The sequence below is a fragment of the Oncorhynchus mykiss genome, chromosome 7, assembly GCF_057628025.1.
Source record: "Oncorhynchus mykiss isolate SJ-2025 chromosome 7, ASM5762802v1, whole genome shotgun sequence".
NCBI classification, from domain to species: Eukaryota; Metazoa; Chordata; class Actinopteri; order Salmoniformes; family Salmonidae; genus Oncorhynchus; species Oncorhynchus mykiss.
In genome coordinates this window covers 50675001-50701621 of record NC_143028.1, presented here as the reverse complement: position 1 = coordinate 50701621, position 26621 = coordinate 50675001, and the positions used below count along the sequence as shown (strand labels likewise).

Sequence of the window (26621 nt, the reverse complement as noted above, 5' to 3'; positions counted from 1 at the left end):
TGGGCAGGCAGGCAGATAAATGTGTGATGAGAGCCAGGGTGGGCAGGCAGGCAGATAAATGTGTGATGAGAGCCAGGGTGGGCAGGCAGACAGATAAATGTGTGTGATGAGAGCCAGGGTGGGCAGGCAGACAGATACATGTGTGTGATGAGAGCCAGGGTGGGCAGGCAGACAGATAAATGTGTGTGATGAGAGCCAGGGTGGGCAGGCAGACAGATAAATGTGTGTGATGAGAGCCAGGGTGGGCAGGCAGGCAGATAAATGTGTGTGATGAGAGCCAGGGTGGGCAGGCAGGCAGATAAATGTGTGTGATGAGAGCCAGGGTGGGCAGGCAGGCAGATAAATGTGTGTGATGAGAGCCAGGGTGGGCAGGCAGACAGATAAATGTGTGTGATGAGAGCCAGGGTGGGCAGGCAGGCAGATAAATGTGTGATGAGAGCCAGGGTGGGCAGGCAGGCAGATAAATGTGTGATGAGAGCCAGGGTGGGCAGGCAGACAGATAAATGTGTGTGATGAGAGACAGGGTGGGCAGGCAGACAGATAAATGTGTGTGATGAGAGCCAGGGTGGGCAGGCAGACAGATAAATGTGTGTGATGAGAGCCAGGGTGGGCAGGCAGACAGATACATGTGTGTGATGAGAGCCAGGGTGGGCAGGCAGGCAGATAAATGTGTGTGATGAGAGCCAGGGTGGGCGGGCAGACAGATACATGTGTGTGATGAGAGCCAGGGTGGGCAGGCAGACAGATAAATGTGTGTGATGAGAGCCAGGGTGGGCAGGCAGACAGATACATGTGTGTGATGAGAGCCAGGGTGGGCAGGCAGGCAGATAAATGTGTGATGAGAGCCAGGGTGGGCAGGCAGACAGATAAATGTGTGTGATGAGAGCCAGGATGGGCAGGCAGACAGATACATGTGTGTGATGAGAGCCAGGGTGGGCAGGCAGACAGATAAATGTGTGTGATGAGAGCCAGGGTGGGCAGGCAGGCAGATAAATGTGTGATGAGAGCCAGGGCAGGCAGGCAGGCAGATAAATGTGTGATGAGAGCCAGGGTGGGCAGGCAGACAGATAAATGTGTGTGATGAGAGCCAGGGTGGGCAGGCAGACAGATAAATGTGTGTGATGAGAGCCAGGGTGGGCAGGCAGACAGATACATGTGTGTGATGAGAGCCAGGGTGGGCAGGCAGACAGATAAATGTGTGATGAGAGCCAGGGTGGGCAGGCAGGCAGATAAATGTGTGATGAGAGCCAGGGTGGGCAGGCAGACAGATAAATGTGTGTGATGAGTTTGTACCCGGTCATCTTTGGTGGTCTTCTCTTTTGGTATTCCACTTCGTCCACCGTCCACACTGCCCCCTTCACGTTCTCCACCCTCACAAAACACTTATGCAGACTCAGGTTGTGGCGCACAGCATTCTAAATGGAGGGAAAGAGAGAGACGAGAGAGGGAGATAGATACAGAGGGAGAGAGAGATGAGAGAGGGAGATAGATACAGAGGGAGAGAGAGATGAGAGAGGGAGATAGAGACACAGAGGGAGAGAGAGACGAGAGAGGGAGATAGCGACACGGGGAGAGAGACGAGAGAGGGAGATAGAGATACAGGAGGGAGAGAGAGATGAGAGAGGGAGATAGAGACACAGAGGGAGAGAGAGATGAGAGAGGGAGATAGAGACACAGAGGGAGAGAAAGGCGAGAGAGGGAGATAGAGATACAGGAGGGAGAGAGAGATGAGAGAGGGAGATAGAGACACAGAGGGAGAGAGAGATGAGAGAGGGAGATAGATACAGAGGGAGAGAGAGACGAGAGAGGGAGATAGATACAGAGGGAGAGAGAGACGAGAGAGGGAGATAGATACAGAGGGAGAGAGAGACGAGAGAGGGAGATAGAGACACAGAGGGAGAGAGAGACGAGAGAGGGAGATAGAGACACAGAGGGAGAGAGAGATGAGAGAGGGAGATAGAGACAGAGGGAGAGAGAGATGAGAGAGGGAGATAGCGACACAGAGGGAGAGAGAGATGAGAGAGGGAGATAGAGATACAGGAGGGAGAGAGAGACGAGAGAGACAGAGAGATAGAGATACAGGAGGGAGAGAGAGAGAGAGATAGAGATACAGGAGGGAGAGAGAGACGAGAGAGAGAGATAGAGACACAGAGGGAGAGAGAGACGAGAGAGGGAGATAGAGACACAGAGGGGAGAGAGACGAGAGAGGGAGATAGAGACACAGAGGGAGAGAGAGACGAGAGAGGGAGATAGAGATACAGAGGGAGAGAGAGACGAGAGAGGCAGATAGAGACACAGAGGTAGAGAGAGACAAGAGAGGGAGAAAGAAGGAGATAATTTGCTTTCATAAGCATGTAGAGAGCCTGCCTGAAAAGAGAACCTTGTAATGGTTATTTGTCGTTGTTCTGAACAGAATCAAATATGACAAAAACTTGTTCAGACAAAGAAGTCAACTAATGGCTCCTGTAAAGGAGCATGGCAGAGACACACACACTAAACACAGGAGCATGGCAGAGACACACACACTAAACACAGGAGCATGGCAGAGACACACACACACTAAACACAGGAGTATGACAGAGACACACACACTAAACACAGGAGCACGGCAGAGACACACACACACTAAACACAGGAGCACGGCAGAGACACACACACTAAACACAGGAGTATGACAGAGACACACACATTAAACACAGGAGCATGGCAGAGACACACATACACTAAACACAGGAGCACGGCAGAGACACACATACTAAACACAGGAGCTTGGCAGAGACACACACACTAAACACAGGAGTATGGCAGAGACACACACACACTAAACACAGGAGCATGACAGAGACACACACACTAAACACAGGAGCATGGCAGAGACACACACACAACGGCAGAGCCACACACACTAAACACAGGAGCATGGCAGAGACACACACACTAAACACAGGAGCATGGCAGAGACACACACACAACGGCAGAGCCACACACAATAAACACAGGAGCTTGGCAGAGACACACACACTAAACACAGGAGCACGGCAGAGACACATACACTAAACACAGGAGCACGGCAGAGATACACACACTAAACACAGGAGCACGGCAGAGACACACACACACTAAACACAGGAGCACGGCAGAGATACACACACTAAACACAGGAGCATGGCAGAGACACACACAATAAACACAGGAGCATGGCAGAGACACACACACACTAAACACAGGAGCATGGCAGAGACACACACACTAAACACAGGAGCACGGCAGAGACACACACACTAAACACAGGAGCATGGCAGAGACACACATACTAAACACAGGAGCATGACAGAGACACACACACAACGGCAGAGACACACACACTAAACACAGGAGCACGGCAGAGACACACACACTTAACACAGGAGCATGGCAGAGACACACACACTAAACACAGGAGCATGGCAGAGACACACACACTAAACACAGGAGCACGGCAGAGACACACACACTAAACACAGGAGCATGGCAGAGGCACACACACTAAACACAGGAGCATGGCAGAGACACACACACTAAACACAGGAGCATGGCAGAGACACACACACTAAACACAGGAGCATGGCAGAGGCACACACACTAAACACAGGAGCACGGCAGAGACACACACACAACGGCAGAGACACACACACTAAACACAGGAGCACGGCAGAGACACACACACTAAACACAGGAGCATGGCAGAGCCACACACACTAAACACAGGAGCATGGCAGAGACACACACACTAAACACAGGAGCATGGCAGAGACACACACTAAACACAGGAGCATGGCAGAGACACACACACACACTAAACACAGGAGCATGGCAGAGACACACACACTAAACACAGGAGCATGGCAGAGACACACACTAAACACAGGAGTACGGCAGAGACACACACACTAAACACAGGAGCATGGCAGAGACACACACACACACTAAACACAGGAGCACGACAGAGACACACACACTAAACACAGGAGCACGGCAGAGACACACACTAAACACAGGAGTATAGCAGAGACACACACACTAAACACAGGAGCATGGCAGAGACACACACACAACGGCAGAGACACACACTAAACACAGGAGCATGGCAGAGACACACACACTAAACACAGGAGCATGGCAGAGACACACACACAACGGCAGAGACACACACTAAACACAGGAGCATGGCAGAGACACACACACTAAACACAGGAGCACGGCAGAGACACACACACTAAACACAGGAGTACGGCAGAGACACACACACTAAACACAGGAGCATGGCAGAGACACACACACACTAAACACAGGAGCACGACAGAGACACACACACTAAACACAGGAGCACGGCAGAGACACACACACTAAACACAGGAGCACGGCAGAGACACACACACAACGGCAGAGACACACACACTAAACACAGGAGCACGGCAGAGACACACACACTAAACACAGGAGCATGGCAGAGACACACACACTAAACACAGGAGCATAGCAGAGACACACACACTAAACACAGGAGCATGGCAGAGACACACACACTAAACACAGGAGCACGGCAGAGACACACACACTAAACACAGGAGCATGGCAGAGACACACACACACATTAAACACAGGAGCACGACAGAGACACACACACTAAACACAGGAGCACGGCAGAGACACACACACTAAACACAGGAGCACGGCAGAGACACACACACAACGGCAGAGACACACACACTAAACACAGGAGCATGGCAGAGACACACACACTAAACACAGGAGCATGACAGAGACACACACACTAAACACAGGAGCACGGCAGAGACACACACACAACGGCAGAGACACACACACTAAACACAGGAGCACGGCAGAGACACACACACAACGGCAGAGACACACACACTAAACACAGAAGCACGACAGAGACACACACACACTAAACACAGGAGCACGGCAGAGACACACACACTAAACACAGGAGCATGGCAGAGACACACACTAAACACAGGATCACGGCAGAGACACACACTAAACACAGGAGCACGGCAGAGACACACACACTAAACAGAGGAGCATGGCAGAGACACACACACACACTAAACACAGGAGCATGGCAGACACACACACACTAAACACAGGAGCACGGCAGAGACACACACACTAAACACAGGAGCATGGCAGACACACACACACTAAACACAGGAGCACGGCAGAGACACACACACTAAAAAACAGGAGCACGGCAGAGACACACACACTAAACACAGGAGCATGGCAGAGACTCACACACTAAACACAGGAGCATGGCAGAGACACACACACACTAAACACAGGAGCATGGCAGAGACACACACACTAAACACAGGAGCATGGCAGACACACACACACACACTAAACACAGGAGCACGACAGAGACACACATACACTAAACACAGGAGCATGGCAGAGACACACACTAAACACAGGAGCATGGCAGAGACACACACACTAAACACAGGAGCATGGCAGAGACACACACACTAAACACAGGAGCATGGCAGAGACACACACACTAAACACAGGAGCATGGCAGAGACACACACACTAAACACAGGAGCACGGCAGAGACACACACACTAAACACAGGAGCACGGCAGAGACACACACACACTAAACACAGGAGCATGGCAGAGACACACACACAACGGCAGAGACACACACACACTAAACACAGGAGCACGACAGAGACACACACACTAAACACAGGAGCACGACAGAGACACACACACACTAAACACAGGAGCACGGCAGAGACACACACACTAAACACAGGAGCATGGCAGAGACACACACACACTAAACACAGGAGCATGGCAGAGACACACACACACTAAACACAGGAGCACGACAGAGACACACATACACTAAACACAGGAGCATGGCAGAGACACACACTAAACACAGGAGCATGGCAGAGACACACACACACTAAACACAGGAGCACGACAGAGACACACACACACTAAACACAGGAGCATGGCAGAGACACACACTAAACACAGGAGCACGACAGAGACACACACTAAACACAGGAGCATGGCAGAGACACACACTAAACACAGGAGCACGGCAGAGACACACACACTAAACACAGGAGCATGGCAGAGACACACACACTAAACACAGGAGCATAGCAGAGACACACATACACTAAACACAGGAGCATGGCAGAGACACACACACTAAACACAGGAGCATGGCAGAGACACACACTAAACACAGGAGCACGGCAGAAACACACACACTAAACACAGGAGCACGACAGAGACACACACACACTAAACACAGGAGCACGGCAGAGACACACACACTAAACACAGGAGCATGACAGAGACACACACACACTAAACACAGGAGCATGGCAGAGACACACACTAAACACAGGAGCACGACAGAGACACACACTAAACACAGGAGCATGGCAGAGACACACACTAAACACAGGAGCATGGCAGAGACACACACACTAAACACAGGAGCATGACAGAGACACACATACACTAAACACAGGAGCATGGCAGAGACACACACTAAACACAGGAGCACGGCAGAAACACACACACTAAACACAGGAGCACGACAGAGACACACACACACTAAACACAGGAGCACGGCAGAGACACACACACTAAACACAGGAGCATGGCAGAGACACACACACACACTAAACACAGGAGCACGGCAGAGACACACACACACTAAACCCAGGAGCACGGCAGAGACACACACACTAAACACAGGAGCACGGCAGAGACACACACACTAAACACAGGAGCATGGCAGAGACACACACTAAACACAGGAGCATGGCAGAGACACACACACTAAACACAGGAGCACGACAGAGACACACACACACTAAACACAGGAGCCGGGCAGAGACACACACACTAAACACAGGAGCACGACAGAGACACACATACACTAAACACAGGAGCATGGCAGAGACACACACTAAACACAGGAGCACGACAGAGACACACACTAAACACAGGAGCATGGCAGAGACACACACTAAACACAGGAGCACGACAGAGACACACATACACTAAACACAGGAGCATGGCAGAGACACACACTAAACACAGGAGCACGGCAGAAACACACACACTAAACACAGGAGCACGACAGAGACACACACACACTAAACACAGGAGCCGGGCAGAGACACACACACTAAACACAGGAGCACGACAGAGACACACACACACTAAACACAGGAGCCCGGCAGAGACACACACACACTAAACACAGGAGCCCGGCAGAGACACACACACACTAAACACACTATTCTGTCTGTAGCTGGAAATAAGACAAGGATGTGCATCTCCTTCCCTAGTTTTATTTTAAAACGTCTTTAATCAGCCAGAATCTACATACACACATACATACACACACACCGCTATCTGCAGCTCACTCCCCTAGGGACCGTCCTCCCTTTTCATCTGCTGTTTGTAGTTTGTTCATGCCCAATTTCATTACCAATTTTAATTTGTCTATAATTAAATCCTGCATATTTTCTCTGACACACTTTTTTAATCCGTGAGGGAGGGACGGGCAGAGCGCGCATCACTCCTCACCATAATTACACACACACACGCACACACACACACACACACACACGCACACACACACACATAATTACACAAACCATAATCAGCCCCAGACCACCCCCGCCCCTCTCCTCCTCACACCCCCTCTCTTTCAAGCCGTGATGCTCCGTTTTGTAAATGAGTATGACCCCAATCTCAGCCCGCCACCCCGCCATTGCTGCTACTCTGCTATTCTCTGCTATTTGCATTTGTCTCCGTGATGAAAGCCTAATTCTCCCAGTTAAAACATTAGCAGTCATTTACCGCAGGTCACAGCACACGTCACACACACACCCAGCAGACACGCACATAAACACAACACATCCTGCAGAGGTTGGGGCGAGGAGAGGTGTAGAGCAGGGTAAGGGTAAATGTGGGAAAGGGGAGAAGGTTGACAGGTGGAAAAGAGAGGTATGGGTAAGGCCTGTGGTGGTGTTGGAGAGGTGTAGGGGTACAGCTAGGGGAGGTATAGGGGGTAGGGATGAGGCTGGGGGTAAGGAGAGGAGGGTAGGGGTGTTACAGAGGTCGTGTGTGTGTGTCACAGTGCCCACACAACAGATGTGTAGTTCTTACCTTTCAGCGAACAGCCCTTCAAATATTGTCCTCAATGTGATATTAGAATTCTTAAAGTTACCACGTTGGTACCAAACGTTCAAGACAGACTCTTAAATGATATGTTGCTGTAATATATTCTACTGAATGTGACCCTGCTCTCTACCCATAAAAAGCAGTTCTCAAACATATTCAGAACCTTGGAGAAATTAAATCACTGTTTAACGCTCTCTGAACAGTCTGCAGTTCACCTCTCCCGCTCCCTCATCTCTCTCTCCCATCCTCTCTCTCCCATCCCTCTCCCTCATCCCGCTCTCACATCTCTCTCTCCCATCCTCTCTCTCCCATCCTCTCTCTCCCATCTCTCTCTCCCATCCTCTCTCTCCCATCTCTCTCTCCCATCTCTCTCTCCCATCTCTCTCTCCCATCCTCTCTCTCACATCTCTCTCTCCCATCTCTCTCTCCCATCTCTCTCTCCCATCCTCTCTCTCCCATCTCTCTCTCCCATCCCGCTCTCACATCTCTCTCCCATCTCTCTCTCCCATCCTCTCTCTCCCATCTCTCTCTCCCATCCCTCTCTCACATCTCTCTCTCCCATCTCTCTCTCCCATCCCGCTCTCACATCTCTCTCTCCCATCTCTCTCTCCCATCCTCTCTCTCCCATCTCTCTCTCCCATCCCGCTCTCACATCTCTCTCTCCCATCCCTCTCCCTCATCCCTCTCTCCCATCCCTCTCCCTCATCTCTCTCTCCCATCCCGCTCTCACATCTCTCTCTCCCATCCCTCTCCCTCATCCCTCTCTCCCATCCCTCTCCCTCATCTCTCTCTCCCATCCCGCTCTCACATCTCTCTCTCCCATCCCGCTCTCACATCTCTCTCTCCCATCCCTCTCCCTCATCCCTCTCTCCCATCCCTCTCCCTCATCTCTCTCTCCCATCCCGCTCTCACATCTCTCTCTCCCATCCATCTCTCCCATCCTCTCTCTCCCATCCCGCTCTCCCATCTCTCTCTCCCATCCTCTCTCTCCCATCCTCTCTCTCCCATCCCTCTCCCTCATCCCTCTCTCCCATCCCTCTCCCTCATCTCTCTCTCCCATCCCTCTCTCCCATCTCTCTCTCCCATCCCTCTCTCCCATCTCTCTCTCCCATCCCTCTCCCTCATCTCTCTCTCCCATCCCTCTCTCCCATCTCTCTCTCCCATCCCTCTCCCTCATCTCTCTCTCCCATCCCTCTCTCCCATCTCTCTCTCCCATCCCGCTCTCACATCTCTCTCTCCCATCCTCTCTCTCCCATCCCTCTCTCCCATCCCTCTCCCTCATCCCTCTCTCCCATCCCTCTCTCCCATCCCTCTCCCTCATCCCTCTCTCCCATCTCTCTCTCCCATCCCGCTCTCACATCTCTCTCTCCCATCTCTCTCTCCCATCCTCTCTCTCCCATCCCTCTCCCTCATCCGTCTCTCCCATCCCTCTCCCTCATCCCTCTCTCCCATCCCTCTCTCCCATCCCTCTCTCCCATCCCTCTCCCTCATCCCTCTCTCCCATCTCTCTCTCCCATCTCTCTCTCCCATCTCTCTCTTCCATCCCTCTCCCTCATCCCTCTCTCCCATCCCTCTCTCCCATCCCTCTCTCCCATCTCTCTCTCCCATCCCTCTCTCCCATCTCTCTCTCCCATCCTCTCTCTCCCATCCCTCTCTCTCACATCCCTCTCTCCCATCCCTCTCTCCCATCCTCTCTCTCCCATCCCTCTCTCTCCCATCCCTCTCTCCCATCTCTCTCTCCCATCCCTCTCTCCCATCCTCTCTCTCCCATCTCTCTCTCCCATCCCTCTCTCCCATCTCTCTCTCCCATCCCTCTCTCCCATCTCTCTCTCCCATCCTCTCTCTCCCATCCCTCTCTCTCCCATCCCTCTCTCCCATCCCTCTCTCCCATCCTCTCTCTCCCATCCCTCTCTCTCCCATCCCTCTCTCCCATCCCTCTCTCCCATCCCATCCCTCTGTCCCATCCTCTCTCTCCCATCCCTCTCTCCCATCCTCTCTCTCCCATCCCTCTCTCCCATCCCTCTCTCTCCCATCCCTCTCTCCCATCCATCTCTCCCATCCTCTCTCTCCCATCCCTCTGTCCCATCCTCTCTCTCCCATCCTCTCTCTCCCATCCCTCTCTCCCATCCCATCCCTCTGTCCCATCCCTCTCTCCCATCCCTCTCTCCCATCCTCTCTCTCCCATCCTCTTTCTCCCATCCCATCCCTCTCTCCCATCCTTCTCTCCCATCCTCTCTCTCCCATCCATCTCTCTCATCCCTCTCTCCCATCCATCTCTCCCATCCCTCTCTCCCATCCTCTCCCTCCCATCCATCTCTCCCATCCTCTCTCTCTCATCCCTCTCTCCCATCCTCTCTCTCCCATCCATCTCTCTCCCATCCCTCTCTCCCATCCCTCTCCCTCATCCCTCTCTCCCATCCCTCTCTCCCATCCCTCTCCCTCATCCCTCTCTCTCTCTCTGATCAATGACCTCCCATGGCTGACACTAGCTTTCCTCATGAAATAACCAGGCCCATTAAAGAACATACATTTTCCTCTATATTTAATACAGGCCAAACCTCTGGACACTCCATACATATATTAATATATAAAGGTAGATATTTAAAGGGCCGGACCTAGGTGGAGAGGAAGCGGGAGAATACATTAATTGTAAAATTTCATAAAGGTGAAATGAGGCGGCTAGATATTTCAGGCTGGCATCTCCCTCCCTTCCTCCCTTAGTCCCTCTCTCCCTCCCTTCCCAATTCAAGGCTATTAGCGCGAGGCTCGGGCCATGACACCCCCTCTTCACCCCTCCTCTCATCTGTCTCTCTCATTCTCTCGCTCAATCTCCCTCTCTCCGGAGGAACTGACACTCAAATTAGAATGAGGCTTCAGTAGAAATGGGTCAGCACCTACACTGTCAAGGTCCAGCCAGGTGTGTGTGTGAGTCTGTGTGTGAGTCATGGACTGCGAGAGTGTGTTTGTGAGAATGTGTGTGTGAGAGAAGCCATTGCGTGTGTGTGTGACTGTAATGAGGCTCTGTGATAGTGAGATGTGTTTCCACTGAGCTAAGTGGAACCGTCTTCGTAGGCCATGTCAGAGTTCACAGAACTCTTCAGAAGACCAGGAGGGAGGGAAGAAGAGGGAGGGAGGGAGGAAGGCGGAGGGATGGAGGGAGGGAGGGTAAAAGAGGGAGGAAGGAAGGGGGAGGGATGGAGGGAGGGTAAAAGAGGGAGGAAGGAATGGGGAGGGATGTAGGGTAAAAGAAGGAGGAAGGAAGGGGGAGGGAAGAAAGGGAGGGAGGAAGGAGGAGGGATGGAGGGAGGGAGGTAGGGTAAAAGAAGGAGGAAGGAAGGGGGAGGGAAGAAAGGGAGGGAGGAAGGAGGAGGGATGGAGGGAGGGAGGTAGGGTAAAAGAAGGAGGAAGGAAGGGGGAGGGAAGAAAGGGAGGGAGGAAGGAGGAGGGAGGGAGGGAGGTAGGGTAAAAGAGGGAGGAAGGAAGAGGTAGGGAAGAAAGGGAGGGAGGAAGGGGAGGGATGGAGGGAGGGAGGTAGGGTAAAAGAGGGAGGAAGGAAGGGGGAGGGAAGAAAGGGAGGGAGGAAGGGGGAGGGATGGAGGGAGGGAGGTACGGTAAAAGAGGGAGGAAGGAACGGAGGGAGGGGGTGGGGTAAGTCAATTTAACACCTCTGTAAAGAAACACAGCCACATGGAGTGAGTCCACACACTTACGCACACACACACTCCACTCAGGGCATTGTGGGTAAAATGGCTTATAATCATCAAAACAGCTTGGTGTTTCAATGGCCATGTCAGTTTTTGAGGCTGCCGAGTGTGTGTGTGAGTGTGTGGGTGTGTGTGGGAAGGAGTATTGTCTAATCTGTGTGTGTGTGGATATGCAGTGTATGTATAGTAGGTGAGTGACCATGTGTGTATGCGGAGGAGTGTGTGTGTAGGAATGTGTGTGGACTCACCTTCCATGTGGCTGTGTTTCTCCTGAAGTAGGCAAACATTCGTGTAAACCAGTTATAGATCTCATTAAGAGTCAGCTGCCTGTCTGGAGCCTCCAGAATGGCCTAGAGAGAGACAGAGAGGGGACAACATTAGCCAACGTCTCAACGGAGCTATCACAATACTAAAATGAGAGAAGAGATGAGAGGAGATGACAGGAAGAGAAAAGGAAGAGAGGAAGATAAATGGAGGAGAGGAGACTTACGTGGCGTATGAGAGAGGCGTAGGTGAAGGGAGGTCTGACATCAGCGTTCTTATAGAACTCACAGTTCTGTGCCAGCTCTACAGAGAAAACACACACCACATTAGTCATGGATATATATATATATGCGTGTGTGTGTGTGTGTGTGTGTAAGTCAGTCAGGGAGAAAGACTGTGAGCATGTGTTTACCAGTATGCTTGTATCTATTAAAATGTTTGTGTGTACACAAGTGTGTGTTTTTGAGGGTTGTATGCATACCCTCTCGTATACCTGAGGCGATGGGGGTGCAGAACTTGTCTGCGATGCGCCTGCGTATGGGTCCCACGCCGTGCGGGTGTGAGTGTGAGTGCAGACTGGAGGAGCTGATGACAGAGGGGCCCTGGCGGAGCGGGGTGATGGGGGTGGTGGCGGAGGTGGGGGGGTGAGGTAGACCCTCGGGGTACACCTCGCTCTCCCTCTTCAGCAGGGAGCCACTGGATGCCAGGTTCAGCTGGGGAAGGAAACAGGATGTGAAAGGGACCATCATCATTCCTGGTTGTAGCTTGCTCTCTGGTAGGATGGATGGACAGTTAGCTATGTTGCTTCGACTTATCTAACCCTCAGACACATTATACACAAAGACATGAAGAGTGATGCCCAGCTGGCACAAAGACTATATCTATCATATGATCATTAACAGCAAAACAAAGACCTCAGACTCAGTTACACAGACACACACACACATACACACTGCAATTAGCCCTCAGTGAACAAAAGAAAAACAAAGCAAGAAATGGGAGTTTGTGTGTGTGAAGGCCTCTGTGGTCACACACACAGCGGTGGCACGCTCTCTTCACGGCCCAGCTCGGCCCAATTAGGCAGAGCCCACAGGAGCAATGGGAACTGGAAACCAGTCCTCTGAGTCACTCAGGGACGCTTTTCCAAGGCCTGCTAGATTAGAACTAATTAAAACCATCATGGACATGTGTGTGAGTGAGAGAGATAGAGAGAGAGAGATTAAGAGAGTGCGAGCATTATCTGAATTTTCTTATACAGAGCTCTGTCTTCCTTCCTCTTTCTCTTTCCCCCTTTTCTCTCGTTCACCTTCCCTTCTATTTGTCCTTCACTGTCTTTCCAGTCCTAACCAATCCTCCTCCCCCCCAACTTGTCCTCTCCCTGTCTGCTCCAGACGAGTGGTCTGTACCATTTGGACTGGTTAGGGGTCAGGCCTGTTTAACTGCTACTTCATTAGCTCTGGAAATCTGCCTCTATTTCTTTCTCTCTCTCTAGCACTTCTCTCTCTCTCCTTCCCTCCTCTCCTTCCATCCCTCTGTAAAACAGGTACTTCATTAGCTTTGGAACCCGGCCACATCACCAAGGCAACACCACAACCCTCTCAATTGAGGGCAAGCTTTGTTGCAATTCTGAAGACTCCTCCCCTCCACCCCCTTCCTCAAATCGCTGACCCCGAGGCTTGTCTCCCACGACGACACAAAACACGCCTCTTCCTGATTTCCCATTAGGTGCTAACGACAGCTGATGCCCTGCGTTGGCTCCACACACACACACACACACATGCACACACGCACACACACCCCGCTGCTCCACTGCAACCATTTATATCCCCTCAAATTAAGACACTCCACTTGTAATTGACAATTAATTTCAACATCTTCATATTTTAATAAGACTCCTCGTCAATCTGAATAATTAAATATTCATTAGATACCTAATAACAACCCTGCCTGTGCCAGCCTGCCTGCCCGGAGACACAGAGCTCCATCCCTCAACACAGTTTCCATTTTGGCACTCTTTTTTACATTTAGTCTAGTCTTCTGTCATTTGACTAATGATTTAGTCTAGTTATTGTCAAAATGATGAAAACACTGGGCCATTTTAGTCAACTAAATTTCCTTTCATTTTAGTCACATTTTAGTCACATCACAGAAATATGACAAAGATATATAAGATTAATATTATATTATAGAACATTTATCTGACCATGTAAATTCCTAATTCAGCCTACATAGATATTGCACATGAGAGAGCGACAATATCACCAGTATCACCAGTTTTCGCAAAGTACGGGAGCTAAGGCCTGAGTGAAAAGTTTGGGAATCCTTATTCAACATGTCAGAGAGGCATGTTTGTTCTACATAGCGTATTTCTATCTGACCGTTCCAAAACGTTGCGTTCTGCTGAACGTGCCCCAGGTTGTTAGCTACAGCAGGCTAATGACTTAACATGACTGAACAAGGTGTAGCCTAAACAAATGGTTAACAGTCTGGTTATTATGTAGCCTAGTTTTAGAATGGCCTGTGATATGTTTTATAAATGTGTTTAATGAATGTGTTTTATAAATGTGTTTTATAAATGTGTTTTATGAATGTGTTTAATAAATGTGTTTTATAAATGTGTTTTATAAATGTGTTTTATAAATGTGTTTTATAAATGTGTTTTATGAATGTGTTTTATAAATGTGTTTTATAAATGTGTTTTATAAATGTGTTTTATAAATGTGTTTTATAAATGTGTTTTATGAATGTGTTTAATGAATGTGTTTTATAAATGTGTTTTATAAATGTGTTTTATGAATGTGTTTAATGAATGTGTTTTATAAATGTGTTTTATAAATGTGTTTTATAAATGTGTTTTATAAATGTGTTTTATAAATGTGTTTTATAAATGTGTTTTATAAATGTGTTTTATAAATGTGTTTAATGAATGTGTTTTATAAATGTGTTTTATAAATGTGTTTTATGAATGTGTTTTATGAATGTGTTTTATAAATGTGTTTTATAAATGTGTTTTATAAACGTGTTTAATGAATGTGTTTTATAAATGTGTTTTATAAATGTGTTTTATAAATGTGTTTTATGAATGTGTTTTATAAATGTGTTTTATAAATGTGTTTTATGAATGTGTTTTATAAATGTGTTTTATAAATGTGTTTTATGAATGTGTTTTATAAATGTGTTTTATGAATGTGTTTAATGAATGTGTTTAATGAATGTGTTTTATAAATGTGTTTAATAAATGTGTTTTATAAATGTGTTTATAAATGTGTTTATAAATGTGTTTTATGAATGTGTTTTATGAATGTGTTTTATGAATGTGTTTAATGAATGTGTTTTATAAATGTGTTTTATAAATGTGTTTTATAAATGTGTTTTATGAATGTGTTTATAAATGTGTTTTATGAATGTGTTTATAAATGTGTTTAATAAATGTGTTTTATAAATGTGTTTTATAAATGTGTTTATAAATGTGTTTTATGAATGTGTTTTATGAATGTGTTTTATAAATGTGTTTAATAAATGTGTTTTATAAATGTGTTTTATAAATGTGTTTATAAATGTGTTTTATGAATGTGTTTTATGAATGTGTTTTATAAATGTGTTTTATAAATGTGTTTTATAAATGTGTTTAATAAATGTGTTTTATAAATGTGTTTTATAAATGTGTTTTATAAATGTGTTTTATAAATGTGTTTTATAAATGTGTTTATAAATGTGTTTTATGAATGTGTTTATAAATGTGTTTTATGAATGTGTTTTATAAATGTGTTTTATAAATGTGTTTTATAAATGTGTTTTATAAATGTGTTTTATAAATGTGTTTTATGAATGTGTTTTATAAATGTGTTTTATAAATGTGTTTATAAATGTGTTTTATGAATGTGTTTATAAATGTGTTTTATGAATGTGTTTTATAAATGTGTTTTATAAATGTGTTTTATAAATGTGTTTTATAAATGTGTTTTATAAATGTGTTTTATGAATGTGTTTTATAAATGTGTTTTATAAATGTAAAATGTGTCCAGCTAATGCATGATAGAAATAAAAAAACATAGCGCCGGCATTATGGGTCATGTCTTTTGAACGGTGGCCTAAGGACTAGAATCAACATGTTTTCTCTGAGGAAAAGAGACTTGGCTACATTGGCTACACAGAACCTGGATATGAAATGCAGTTGGAAAAGTGGGAGGGTTAAGTGAGACTACAAGCCTACTTTTCTATAGCCTACTCAAGGGAGAGAAAAACAAAGCTAGACTGTTGTTTTACTATTAAACTCAATGGTGCTATTGTTTTACATTTCATAAAGTAGCCTGTTTCTTAACCAGGCAAATGGTAGCTAACTAGGAGGCTGGTGGTGACTGGTTAGCTACATGGAAGCTAGAGAGTTGCCTACGCGATGTGTATCATCAGAGGATGTGTATCATCAGAGGATGTATATCATCAGAGGATGTATATCATCAGAGATGTGTATCATCAGAGGATGTGTATCATCAGAGATGTGTATCATCAAAGGATGTGTATCATCAGAGGATGTGTATCATCAGAGGATGTGTATCATCAGAGGATGTGTACCATCAGAGGATATGTACCATCAGAGGATGTGTATCAGAGGATGTGTACCATCAGAGGATGTGTATCATGAGAGGATGTGTATCATCAGAGGATGTGTACCATCAGAGGATGTGTACCATCAGAGGATGTGTATCAGAGGATGTGTATCAGAGGATGTGTATCATCAGAGGATGTGTATCATCAGAGGATGTGTACCATCAGAGGATGTATATCATCAGAGGATGTGTACTATCAGAGGCTGTATATCATCAGAGGATGTGTACCATCAGAGGATGTGTATCATGAGAGGATGTGTATCATGAGAGGATGTGTACCATCAGAGGATGTGTACCATCAGAGGATGTGTACCATCAGAGGATGTGTATCATGAGAGGATGTGCATCATGAGAGGATGTGTACTATCAGAGGCTGTATATCATCAGAGGATGTGTATCATGAGAGGATGTGTATCATGAGAGGATGTGTACCATCAGAGGATGTGTACCATCAGATGATGTGTACCATCAGAGGATGTGTATCAGAGGATGTGTACCATCAGAGGATTTATATCATCAGAGGATGTGTATCATCAGAGGATGTGTACCATCAGAGGATGTGTATCAGAGGATGTGTATCAGAGGATGTATATCATCAGAGGATGTATATCATCAGAGGATGTGTACCATCAGAGGATGTGTACCATCATAGGATGTGTACCATCAGAGGATGTGTACCATCAGAGGATGTGTACCATCAGAGGGTGTGTATCATCAGAGGATGTGTACCATCAGAGGATGTGTACCATCAGAGGATGTGTATCATCAGAGGATGTGTACCATCAGAGGATGTGTACCATCAGAGGATGTGTACCATCAGAGGATGTGTATCATCAGAGGCGGAGTGGAGCCGAACTGCCCACACTCATCGCTTGCTCCCCCACAGTTCACCAGAGAGAATATAGGTCCTTCCCACTGCTGAACAGAACTGCACTGCACATCTGTGCTGCTAATATTAATTGTGCTTATCACTGAAAAGCTCTCAATTTCTCCAAAAACTCTCTTCCAGTCCACTTAGGACACAGATTTTAGACACAGAGATAATTTAGTCTCCTCTCGTCGATTTAGTCAACTGAAATGAAAATATTTTTTGTTTAGTTAATCGTTTTTTCTGGGTCTATTTAGTCAGTTTTAGTCTTTGACAAATATTTGAGTCATTATGATAGTTGACGAAATGAACACTGTCTCAACAGGGCAGAATGATGGATGGCTCACACACATTAAAAGGTTCACCCATATTTCAATAATTTATTTGGATAAAGCTTGTGTGGTTTTGTGATTTATGTTGGTATTGTGATCAAAGGTTACGGAATTCTTATAATCAGATTATTACTCTATTATCGAATAGTTTATTACAGGGACCTGTGCTCATGTAGAACACCCCTTATGCATATTTACATACTAATAATGAACGCTATAGATAACACTAAAGTGAATAAAGGCCAAGTGTAAGCCCCACTGATCAACAGAGGATGCAAACACCAAATACCTGCTACAGCATTGTGAGAGGTAAGGGGTCAGGGGTGAGAGGTCAGGTACTCACAGGTTGGTTGAAAGGCTTTGGCTCCGATGGGCGCATGTGCAGGTGGGTCATCATGGCCTGCAGCCGCTCACTCTCCTTGGCCAGCTGAGAAACACACACACACACACACACACACACACACACACACACACACACACACACACACACACACACGTCAGCAAAACTGTCCTTTTTGAGTCAATAATTACTATTGTCATAGACGAGAAGCAGGGTAGTAAGGAAAAGACTCAAGCTCCAGTCACACCAACCTGGGTTTGTCTTGTTGTTTATAGACTGCAGGTTTATTCTCACACTGTGGACTTGATAATATCCAGTCAAGCCACATCAGCGTCAATGCAACATCAGCCTCCCATTAAAGCAGTAAAACACAGATATTTAGGGGAGGGTGTGAAGTAATGGGTGTTTGTGTTAGAGAAAGAGGCATCCCCTTAGTCTATGATTTAGCATGTGGTGGTGTGTGTTTGTGTGTGTGTGTCTCAGGGCTGTTGTCACTGTCTCACAGCACCAGTCTCCCCAGGCACAGAGAGAGATGGGAACCCTCTCTACACACACACACCTAACATTTTCTCACACATTACACACACACCCTCACAGACACAGACACACTAGCCTGCAGACACTCGTCCCTGTTTGCCATTGCTAACTGCAGTTTAGTGGGTGCTACTGTGCTATAGCCTGTGGAAACGCCTCCTAAATCTCTACTGAGAGACATCTCAGTCAGCGTGCCAACACACCACAGCCAGGGGCTAGCTAGTGAACAGGAGGGTGTGTGAGAGACATCTCAGTCAGCGTGCCAACACACCACAGCCAGGGGCTAGCTAGTGAACAGGAGGGTGTGTGAGAGACATCTCAGTCAGCGTGCCAACACACCACAGCCAGGGGCTAGCTAGTGAACAGGAGGGTGTGTGAGAGACATCTCAGTCAGCGTGCCAACACACCACAGCTAGGGGCTAGCTAGTGAACAGGAGGGTGTGTGAGAGGCATCTCAGTCAGCGTGCCAACACACCAGAGCCAGGGGCTAGCTAGTGAACAGGAGGGTGTGTGAGAGCCATCTCAGTCAGCGAGCCAACACACCACAGCCAGGGGCTAGCTAGTGAACAGGAGGGTGTGTGAGAGACATCTCAGTCAGCGTATCAACACACCACAGCCAGGGGCTAGCTAGTGAACAGGAGGGTGTGTGAGAGACATCTCAGTCAGTGAGCCAACACACCACAGCCAGGGGCTAACTAGTGAACAGGAGGGTGTGTGAGAGACATCTCAGTCAGCGAGCCAACACACCACAGCCAGGGGCTAGCTAGTGAACAGGAGGGTGTGTGAGAGACATCTCAGTCAGCGAGCCAACACACCACAGCCAGGGGCTAGCTAGTGAACAGGAGGGTGTGTGAGAGACATCTCAGTCAGCGAGCCAACACACCACAGCCAGGGGCTAACTAGTGAACAGGAGGGTGTGTGAGAGACATCTCAGTCAGCGAGCCAACACACCACAGCCAGGGGCTAGCTAGTGAACAGGAGGGTGTGTGAGAGACATCTCAGTCAGCGAGCCAACACACCACAGCCAGGGGCTAGCTAGTGAACAGGATGGTGTGTGAGAGACATCTCAGTCAGCGAGCCAACACACCACAGCCAGGGGCTAGCTAGTGAACAGGAGGGTGTGTGAGAGACATAGGCCTGGAGAAGCTAGCACAAGCACTGGCTGTGTGTCTAGTAGTATGGCAGCATTGAGTGAATGTGTGTAAGATGTGCGTGTGTGAGTTTATGTGTGTATGTAGGTACTATAACAGGGCAGTAGTGGGGTAGGTGACACGGCAGGGAAAGGGGAGAGGACAGGAGGCGTGATGAGATGTGACACTGCCTGTCTCTCTGTCACTTTGTGTTGCCCATCGGTGGCTTCAGGCTTGGGGCTCAATGCCGTTTACCAGGGGGACCAGGGCCACAGCTAACCCGAACTCCAGCTCCAACACCCTGGGTTCGCCACTATGCTGTTTGGGGGTTCTTGTGGGGTGTTTGTGTTTGGCTGCATCATCTTGATGTCCACCCCTCTTCCTCCTCCTTCCCTCCTTCCACCCAGTAGAAAGGGACTGGAATGGACTGGAGGGTTATAATTGGGGCCTATGATGCCTGCTTTCCTCTTTAAATTACAAGCTCCAGTGCTTTCACTAAACCCCCAGCCTGGCTCAGACAAGTACAGACACAGAGAATGACTGTGTGTGTGTGTGTGTGTGTGTGTGTCCCACCTGTATCTCCAGCTGTTGGACCACCTGCATCTGTACCCTGCACTGGGCTGTACTGCGGTCATCCAGAGCATGTTCATTGTTCAGATGCCTGAGAAAGGAGGAAAGATAGAGGAAGGGGTAGAGATAGAGGGAGAGGTAGAGATAGAGGAAGGGGTAGAGGTAGAGGAAGGGGTAGAGATAGAGGAAGGGGTAGAGATAGAGGAAGGGGTAGAGATAGAGGAAGGGGTAGAGATAGAGGAAGGGGTAGAGGTAGAGGAAGGGGTAGAGATAGAGGAAGGGGTAGAGATAGAGGAAGGGGTAGAGGTAGAGGAAGGGGTAGAGATAGAGGAAGGGGTAGAGATAGAGGAAGGAGAAGAGATAGAGGAAGGAGAAGAGAGAGGGAGAGGAATACAACTGGGTTATAACCTACATGACAAGCAAAAGAACGCATATTAATCTGTAATTCACACATATTCATCTTGTTGTGAGTGAGTGTGAGTGCTTGCAGCAGACAGCTCCAGTTTGTGTGATTCCGGCCAACGGTGACTTCATTTAAATAAATATTCACATTTATGTGACTGCAGATATTTGTTGATTTTCCTGTTTAGAGCTTTTCAAGAGACCAGAGGGCTTTACACTCTTATCCAGACAGACACACGCGGAAACACATGGAAACACATGGAAACACACAACAGTGGGCTTGGACCAAACACTTCACAGTATAAACTAGATTTCCTCCTCAAAGAAAAACAACACAACCAAGTCCAAACATGAGAGTCAACTGTTGAACTCAGTGTTAAACAAAACAACCAGTTTACACAGCGGAGGAGAGAGGGAGTAAGAGGAGGTTATGTAAAGAATAATATTATAAGTATATCATTTCCTTATAAGCTTTTTCGTTTTAGTGTAAAAGCTAACTGTGTGTGTCCTGCTCTTTGGGCCATGCCCTCAGAGTGTATCAGAAGAACACCTGGAGAATAGGGTCTACTCTCTGATGAACTCCTAATACACTGCCCCCCTGAAATGTGTGTGTCTGAATGGTGGCACTGTTTGTTTCCTCTGGTGTGGGAGGATCCAGGACCTTCTGATCTTTTCCCTCCCTCCCTCCCTGCCTCCCTCCCTCCTTCCCTCCCTCCCTCCCTCACTTAATCTGCTCATGACAACTCTGAGATGTGTGTGTGTGTGTGTGCCGTTTAGAGAATCATGACCCAGTGTGTGCATGTTTAAGAGAAAGGGGAGTTGGGCAATATTAGAAGGAAAGAAGAAATGAAACAATAACAATGATGTCATGGCATAGCTAATCCCAGCATAGATAGACGGCTCAAGTGCATGATAATAATAACAAAAACATGATCTCACCCTTTTCCCTCCACTCCCCCTCTCTCTATTCCTCCACTCCACCTCTCTATTCCTCCACTCCCCCTCTCTCTATTCCTCCACTCCCCCTCTCTCTATTCCTCCACTCCCCCTCTCTTTATTCCTCCACTCCCCCTCTCTCTATTCCTCCACTCCCCCTCTCTCTATTCCTCCACTCCCCCTCTCTCTATTCCTCCACTCCCCCTCTCTCTATTCCTCCACTCCCCCTCTCTCTATTCCTCCACTCCCCCTCTCTATTCCTCCACTCCCCCTCTCTCTACTCCTCCACTCCCCCTCTCTATTCCTCCACTCCCCCTCTCTCTATTCCTCCACTCCACCTCTCTATTCCTCCACTCCCCCTCTCTCTTCTCCTCTACTCCTTAACTCGTTATTCCTCCACTCCCTAACTATCTTCTCCTCCACTCCCTAACTCTCTAGTCCCTCCACTCCCCCTCTCTCCACTCCTCCACTCCCCCTCTCTATACTCCTCCACTCCCCCTCTCTCTATTCCTCCACTCGCCCTCTCTCTACTCCTCCACTCCCTAACTCTCTTCTCCTCCACTCCCTAACTCTCTAGTCCTCCACTCCCCTTCTCTCTAGTCCTCCACTCCCCCTCTTTCTACTCCTCCACTCCCTAACTCTCTTCTCCTCCACTCCCTAACTCTCTAGTCCTCCACTCCCCCTCTCTCTATTCCTCCACTCCCTAACTCTCTACTCCTCCACTCCCTAACTCTCTAGTCCTCTACTCCCTAACTCTCTAGCCCTCCACTCCCTAATTCTCTTCTCCTCTACTCCCCAACTCCCTAGCACTCCACTCCCTGTCTCTCTATTCCTCCACTTCCTAACTCTCTACTCCTCCACTCCCTAACTCTTTCTCTCTTCACTCGCACACTCTCTCTAACCTAAAACTATTTTCCCCCTCTCTCGCTCTGTAACTTACTTTCTTCTCTCTCTACCCTCTCCCTTCTCTCTCTCCCTCCTCTCTCTCTATAACTTACTTTCTTCTCTCTCTACCCTCTCCCTTCTCTCTCTCCCTCCTCTCTCTCTGTAACTCACTCTCTTCTCTCTCGACCCTCTCCCTTCTCTCTCCCTCCTCTCTCTCTGTAACGCACTCTCTTCTCTCTCCCTCCTCTCTCTCTGTAACTCACTCTCTTCTCTCTACCCTCTCCCTTCTCTCTCTCCCTCCTCTCTCTCTGTAACTCACTCTTGTCTCTCGCTACCTTCTCCCTTTTCTCTCTTCCTCCTCTCTCTCTGTAACTCCCTCTCTTCTCCTCCACTCCCTAACTCTCTTCTCCTCCACTCCATAACTCTCTACTCCTCCACTCCCTAACTCTCTATTCCTCCACTGCCTAACTCTCTTCTCCTCCATTCCCTAGCTCTCTAGTCCTCCACTCCCCCTCTCTCTACTCCTCCACTCCCTAACTCTCTTCTCCTCCACTCCCCCTCTCTCTACTCCTCCACTCCCGAACTCTCTTCTCCTCCACTCCCCCTCTCTCTACACCTCCACTCCCCCTCTCTCTACTCCTTCTCTCTCTACTCCTCCACTCACTAACTCTCTTCTCCTCCACTCCCTAACTCTCTATTCCTCCACTCCCTAACTCTCTATTCGTCCACTCCCTAACTCTCTATTCCTCCACTCCCTAACTCTCTATTCGTCCACTCCCTAACTCTCTATTCCTCCACTCCCCCTCTCTCTTCTCCTCCACTCCCTAATTATCTTCTCCTCCACTCCCTAGCTCTCTAGTCCTCCACTCCCTAACTCTCTAGTCCTCCACTCCATAACTCTCTTCTCCTCCACTCCCTAACTCTCTTCTCCTCCACTCCATAACTCTCTACTCCTCCACTCCCTAACTCTCTATTCCTCCACTGCCTAACTCTCTTCTCCTCCATTCCCTAGCTCTCTAGTCCTCCACTCCCCCTCTCTCTACTCCTCCACTCCCTAACTCTCTTCTCCTCCACTCCCTAACTCTCTATTCCTCCACTCCCCCTCTCTCTTCTCCTCCACTCCCTAACTCTCTATTCCTCCACTCCCCCTCTCTCTTCTCCTCCACTCCCTAACTCTCTAGTCCTCCACTCCCTCTCTCTCTATTCCTCCACTCCCCCTCTCTCTACTCCTCCACTCCCTCTCTCTCTACTCCTCCACTCCCTAACTCTCATCTCCTCCACTCCCTAACTCTCTAGTCCTCCACTCCCTCTCTCTATTCCTCCACTCCCCCTCTCTATACTCCTCCACTCCCCTTCTCTCTATTCCTCCACTCGCCCTCTCTCCACTCCTCCACTCCCTAACTCTCTTCTCCTCCACTCCCCCTCTCTCTACTCCTCCACTCCCTCTCTCTCTACTCCTCCACTCCCTAACTCTCATCTCCTCCACTCCCTAACTCTCTAGTCCTCCACTCCCCCTCTCTCTACTCCTATACTCCCTAACTCTCTACTCCTCCACTCCCGAACTCTCTTCTCCTCCACTCCCCCTCTCTCTACACCTCCACTCCCCCTCTCTCTACTCCTCCTCTCTCTACTCCTCCACTCACTAACTCTCTTCTCCTCCACTCCCTAACTCTCTATTCCTCCACTCCCTAACTCTCTATTCGTCCACTCCCTAACTCTCTATTCCTCCACTCCCCCTCTCTCTTCTCCTCCACTCCCTAATTATCTTCTCCTCCACTCCCTAGCTCTCTAGTCCTCCACTCCCTAACTCTCTAGTCCTCCACTCCATAACTCTCTTCTCCTCCACTCCCTAACTCTCTTCTCCTCCACTCCATAACTCTCTACTCCTCCACTCCCTAACTCTCTATTCCTCCACTGCCTAACTCTCTTCTCCTCCATTCCCTAGCTCTCTAGTCCTCCACTCCCCCTCTCTCTACTCCTCCACTCCCTAACTCTCTTCTCCTCCACTCCCTAACTCTCTATTCCTCCACTCCCCCTCTCTCTTCTCCTCCACTCCCTAACTCTCTAGTCCTCCACTCCCTCTCTCTCTATTCCTCCACTCCCCCTCTCTCTACTCCTCCACTCCCTCTCTCTCTACTCCTCCACTCCCTAACTCTCATCTCCTCCACTCCCTAACTCTCTAGTCCTCCACTCCCTCTCTCTATTCCTCCACTCCCCCTCTCTATACTCCTCCACTCCCCTTCTCTCTATTCCTCCACTCGCCCTCTCTCTACTCCTCCACTCCCTAACTCTCTTCTCCTCCACTCCCTAACTCTCTAGTCCTCCACTCCCCTTCTCTCTAGTCCTCCACTCCCCCTCTTTCTACTCCTCCACTCCCTAACTCTCTTCTCCTCCACTCCCTAACTCTCTAGTCCTCCACTCCCCCTCTCTCTATTCCTCCACTCCCCCTCTCTATACTCCTCCACTCCCCTTCTCGCTATTCCTCCACTCGCCCTCTCTCCACTCCTCCACTCCCTAACTCTCTTCTCCTCCACTCCCTAACTCTCTAGTCCCTCCACTCCCCCTCTCTCCACTCCTCCACTCCCCCTCTCTATACTCCTCCACTCCCCCTCTCTCTATTCCTCCACTCGCCCTCTCTCTACTCCTCCACTCCCTAACTCTCTTCTCCTCCACTCCCTAACTCTCTAGTCCTCCACTCCCCTTCTCTCTAGTCCTCCACTCCCCCTCTTTCTACTCCTCCACTCCCTAACTCTCTTCTCCTCCACTCCCTAACTCTCTAGTCCTCCACTCCCCCTCTCTCTATTCCTCCACTCCCTAACTCTCTACTCCTCCACTCCCTAACTCTCTAGTCCTCTACTCCCTAACTCTCTAGCCCTCCACTCCCTAATTCTCTTCTCCTCTACTCCCCAACTCCCTAGCACTCCACTCCCTGTCTCTCTATTCCTCCACTTCCTAACTCTCTACTCCTCCACTCCCTAACTCTTTCTCTCTTCACTCGCACACTCTCTCTAACCTAAAACTATTTTCCCCCTCTCTCGCTCTGTAACTTACTTTCTTCTCTCTCTACCCTCTCCCTTCTCTCTCTCCCTCCTCTCTCTCTGTAACTTACTTTCTTCTCTCTCGACCCTCTCCCTTCTCTCTCTCCCTCCTCTCTCTCTGTAACTCACTCTCTTCTCTCTCGACCCTCTCCCTTCTCTCTCCCTCCTCTCTCTCTGTAACTCACTCTCTTCTCTCTCGACCCTCTCCCTTCTCTCTCCCTCCTCTCTCTCTGTAACTCACTCTCTTCTCTCTCCCTCCTCTCTCTCTGTAACTCACTCTCTTCTCTCTCCCTCCTCTCTCTCTGTAACTCACTCTCTTCTCTCTCGACCCTCTCCCTTCTCTCTCCCTCCTCTCTCTCTGTAACTCACTCTCTTCTCTCTACCCTCTCCCTTCTCTCTCTCCCTCCTCTCTCTCTGTAACTCACTCTCGTCTCTCTCTTCTTCTCCCTTTTCTCTCTTCCTCCTCTCTCTCTGTAACTCCCTCTCTTCTCTCTCCCTCCTCTCTCTCTGTAACTCATTCTCTTCTCTCTCTACCCTCTCCCTTCTCTCTCTGTAACTCACTCTCTTCTCTCTCTAACCTCTCCCTTCTCTCTCCCTCCTCTTTCTCTGTAACTCATTCTCTTCTCTCTCTACCCTCTCCCTTCTCTCTCTCCCTCCTCTCTCTCTGTAACTCACTCTCGTCTCTCTCTACCCTCTCCCTTCTCTCTCTTCCTCCTCTCTCTCTCTGTCTCTGTGGCTCAGTCATAAACAGTAGCAGGGTTTTTTCCGAGACTCCCG

At 48.5% G+C, this 26621-nt stretch overlaps 1 protein-coding gene across 8 annotated transcripts in view; it reads right to left on the bottom strand.

Moving 5' to 3' along the window:
• Positions 1 to 26621, bottom strand: part of foxp4 (forkhead box P4) — a 201183-nt gene that overhangs the window by 11264 nt on the left and 163298 nt on the right. For 4 of the 8 annotated variants that reach the window (XM_090241240.1, XM_090241238.1, XM_090241242.1 and 1 more), the window contains 6 exons: positions 20587 to 20674; positions 18353 to 18436; positions 12696 to 12915; positions 12429 to 12505; positions 12187 to 12288; positions 1294 to 1415 (listed from right to left, as the gene is read on the bottom strand). In XM_090241240.1, coding sequence (XP_090097366.1) covers positions 1294 to 1415; positions 12187 to 12288; positions 12429 to 12505; positions 12696 to 12915; positions 18353 to 18436; positions 20587 to 20674 — 693 coding nt within the window. Of the gene's footprint in view, positions 1 to 1293; positions 1416 to 12186; positions 12289 to 12428; positions 12506 to 12683; positions 12916 to 18352; positions 18437 to 20586; positions 20675 to 26621 lie in introns of all 8 variants that reach the window. The other 4 variants (XM_036983565.2, XM_090241241.1, XM_090241239.1 and 1 more) reach the window with 1 other exon arrangement.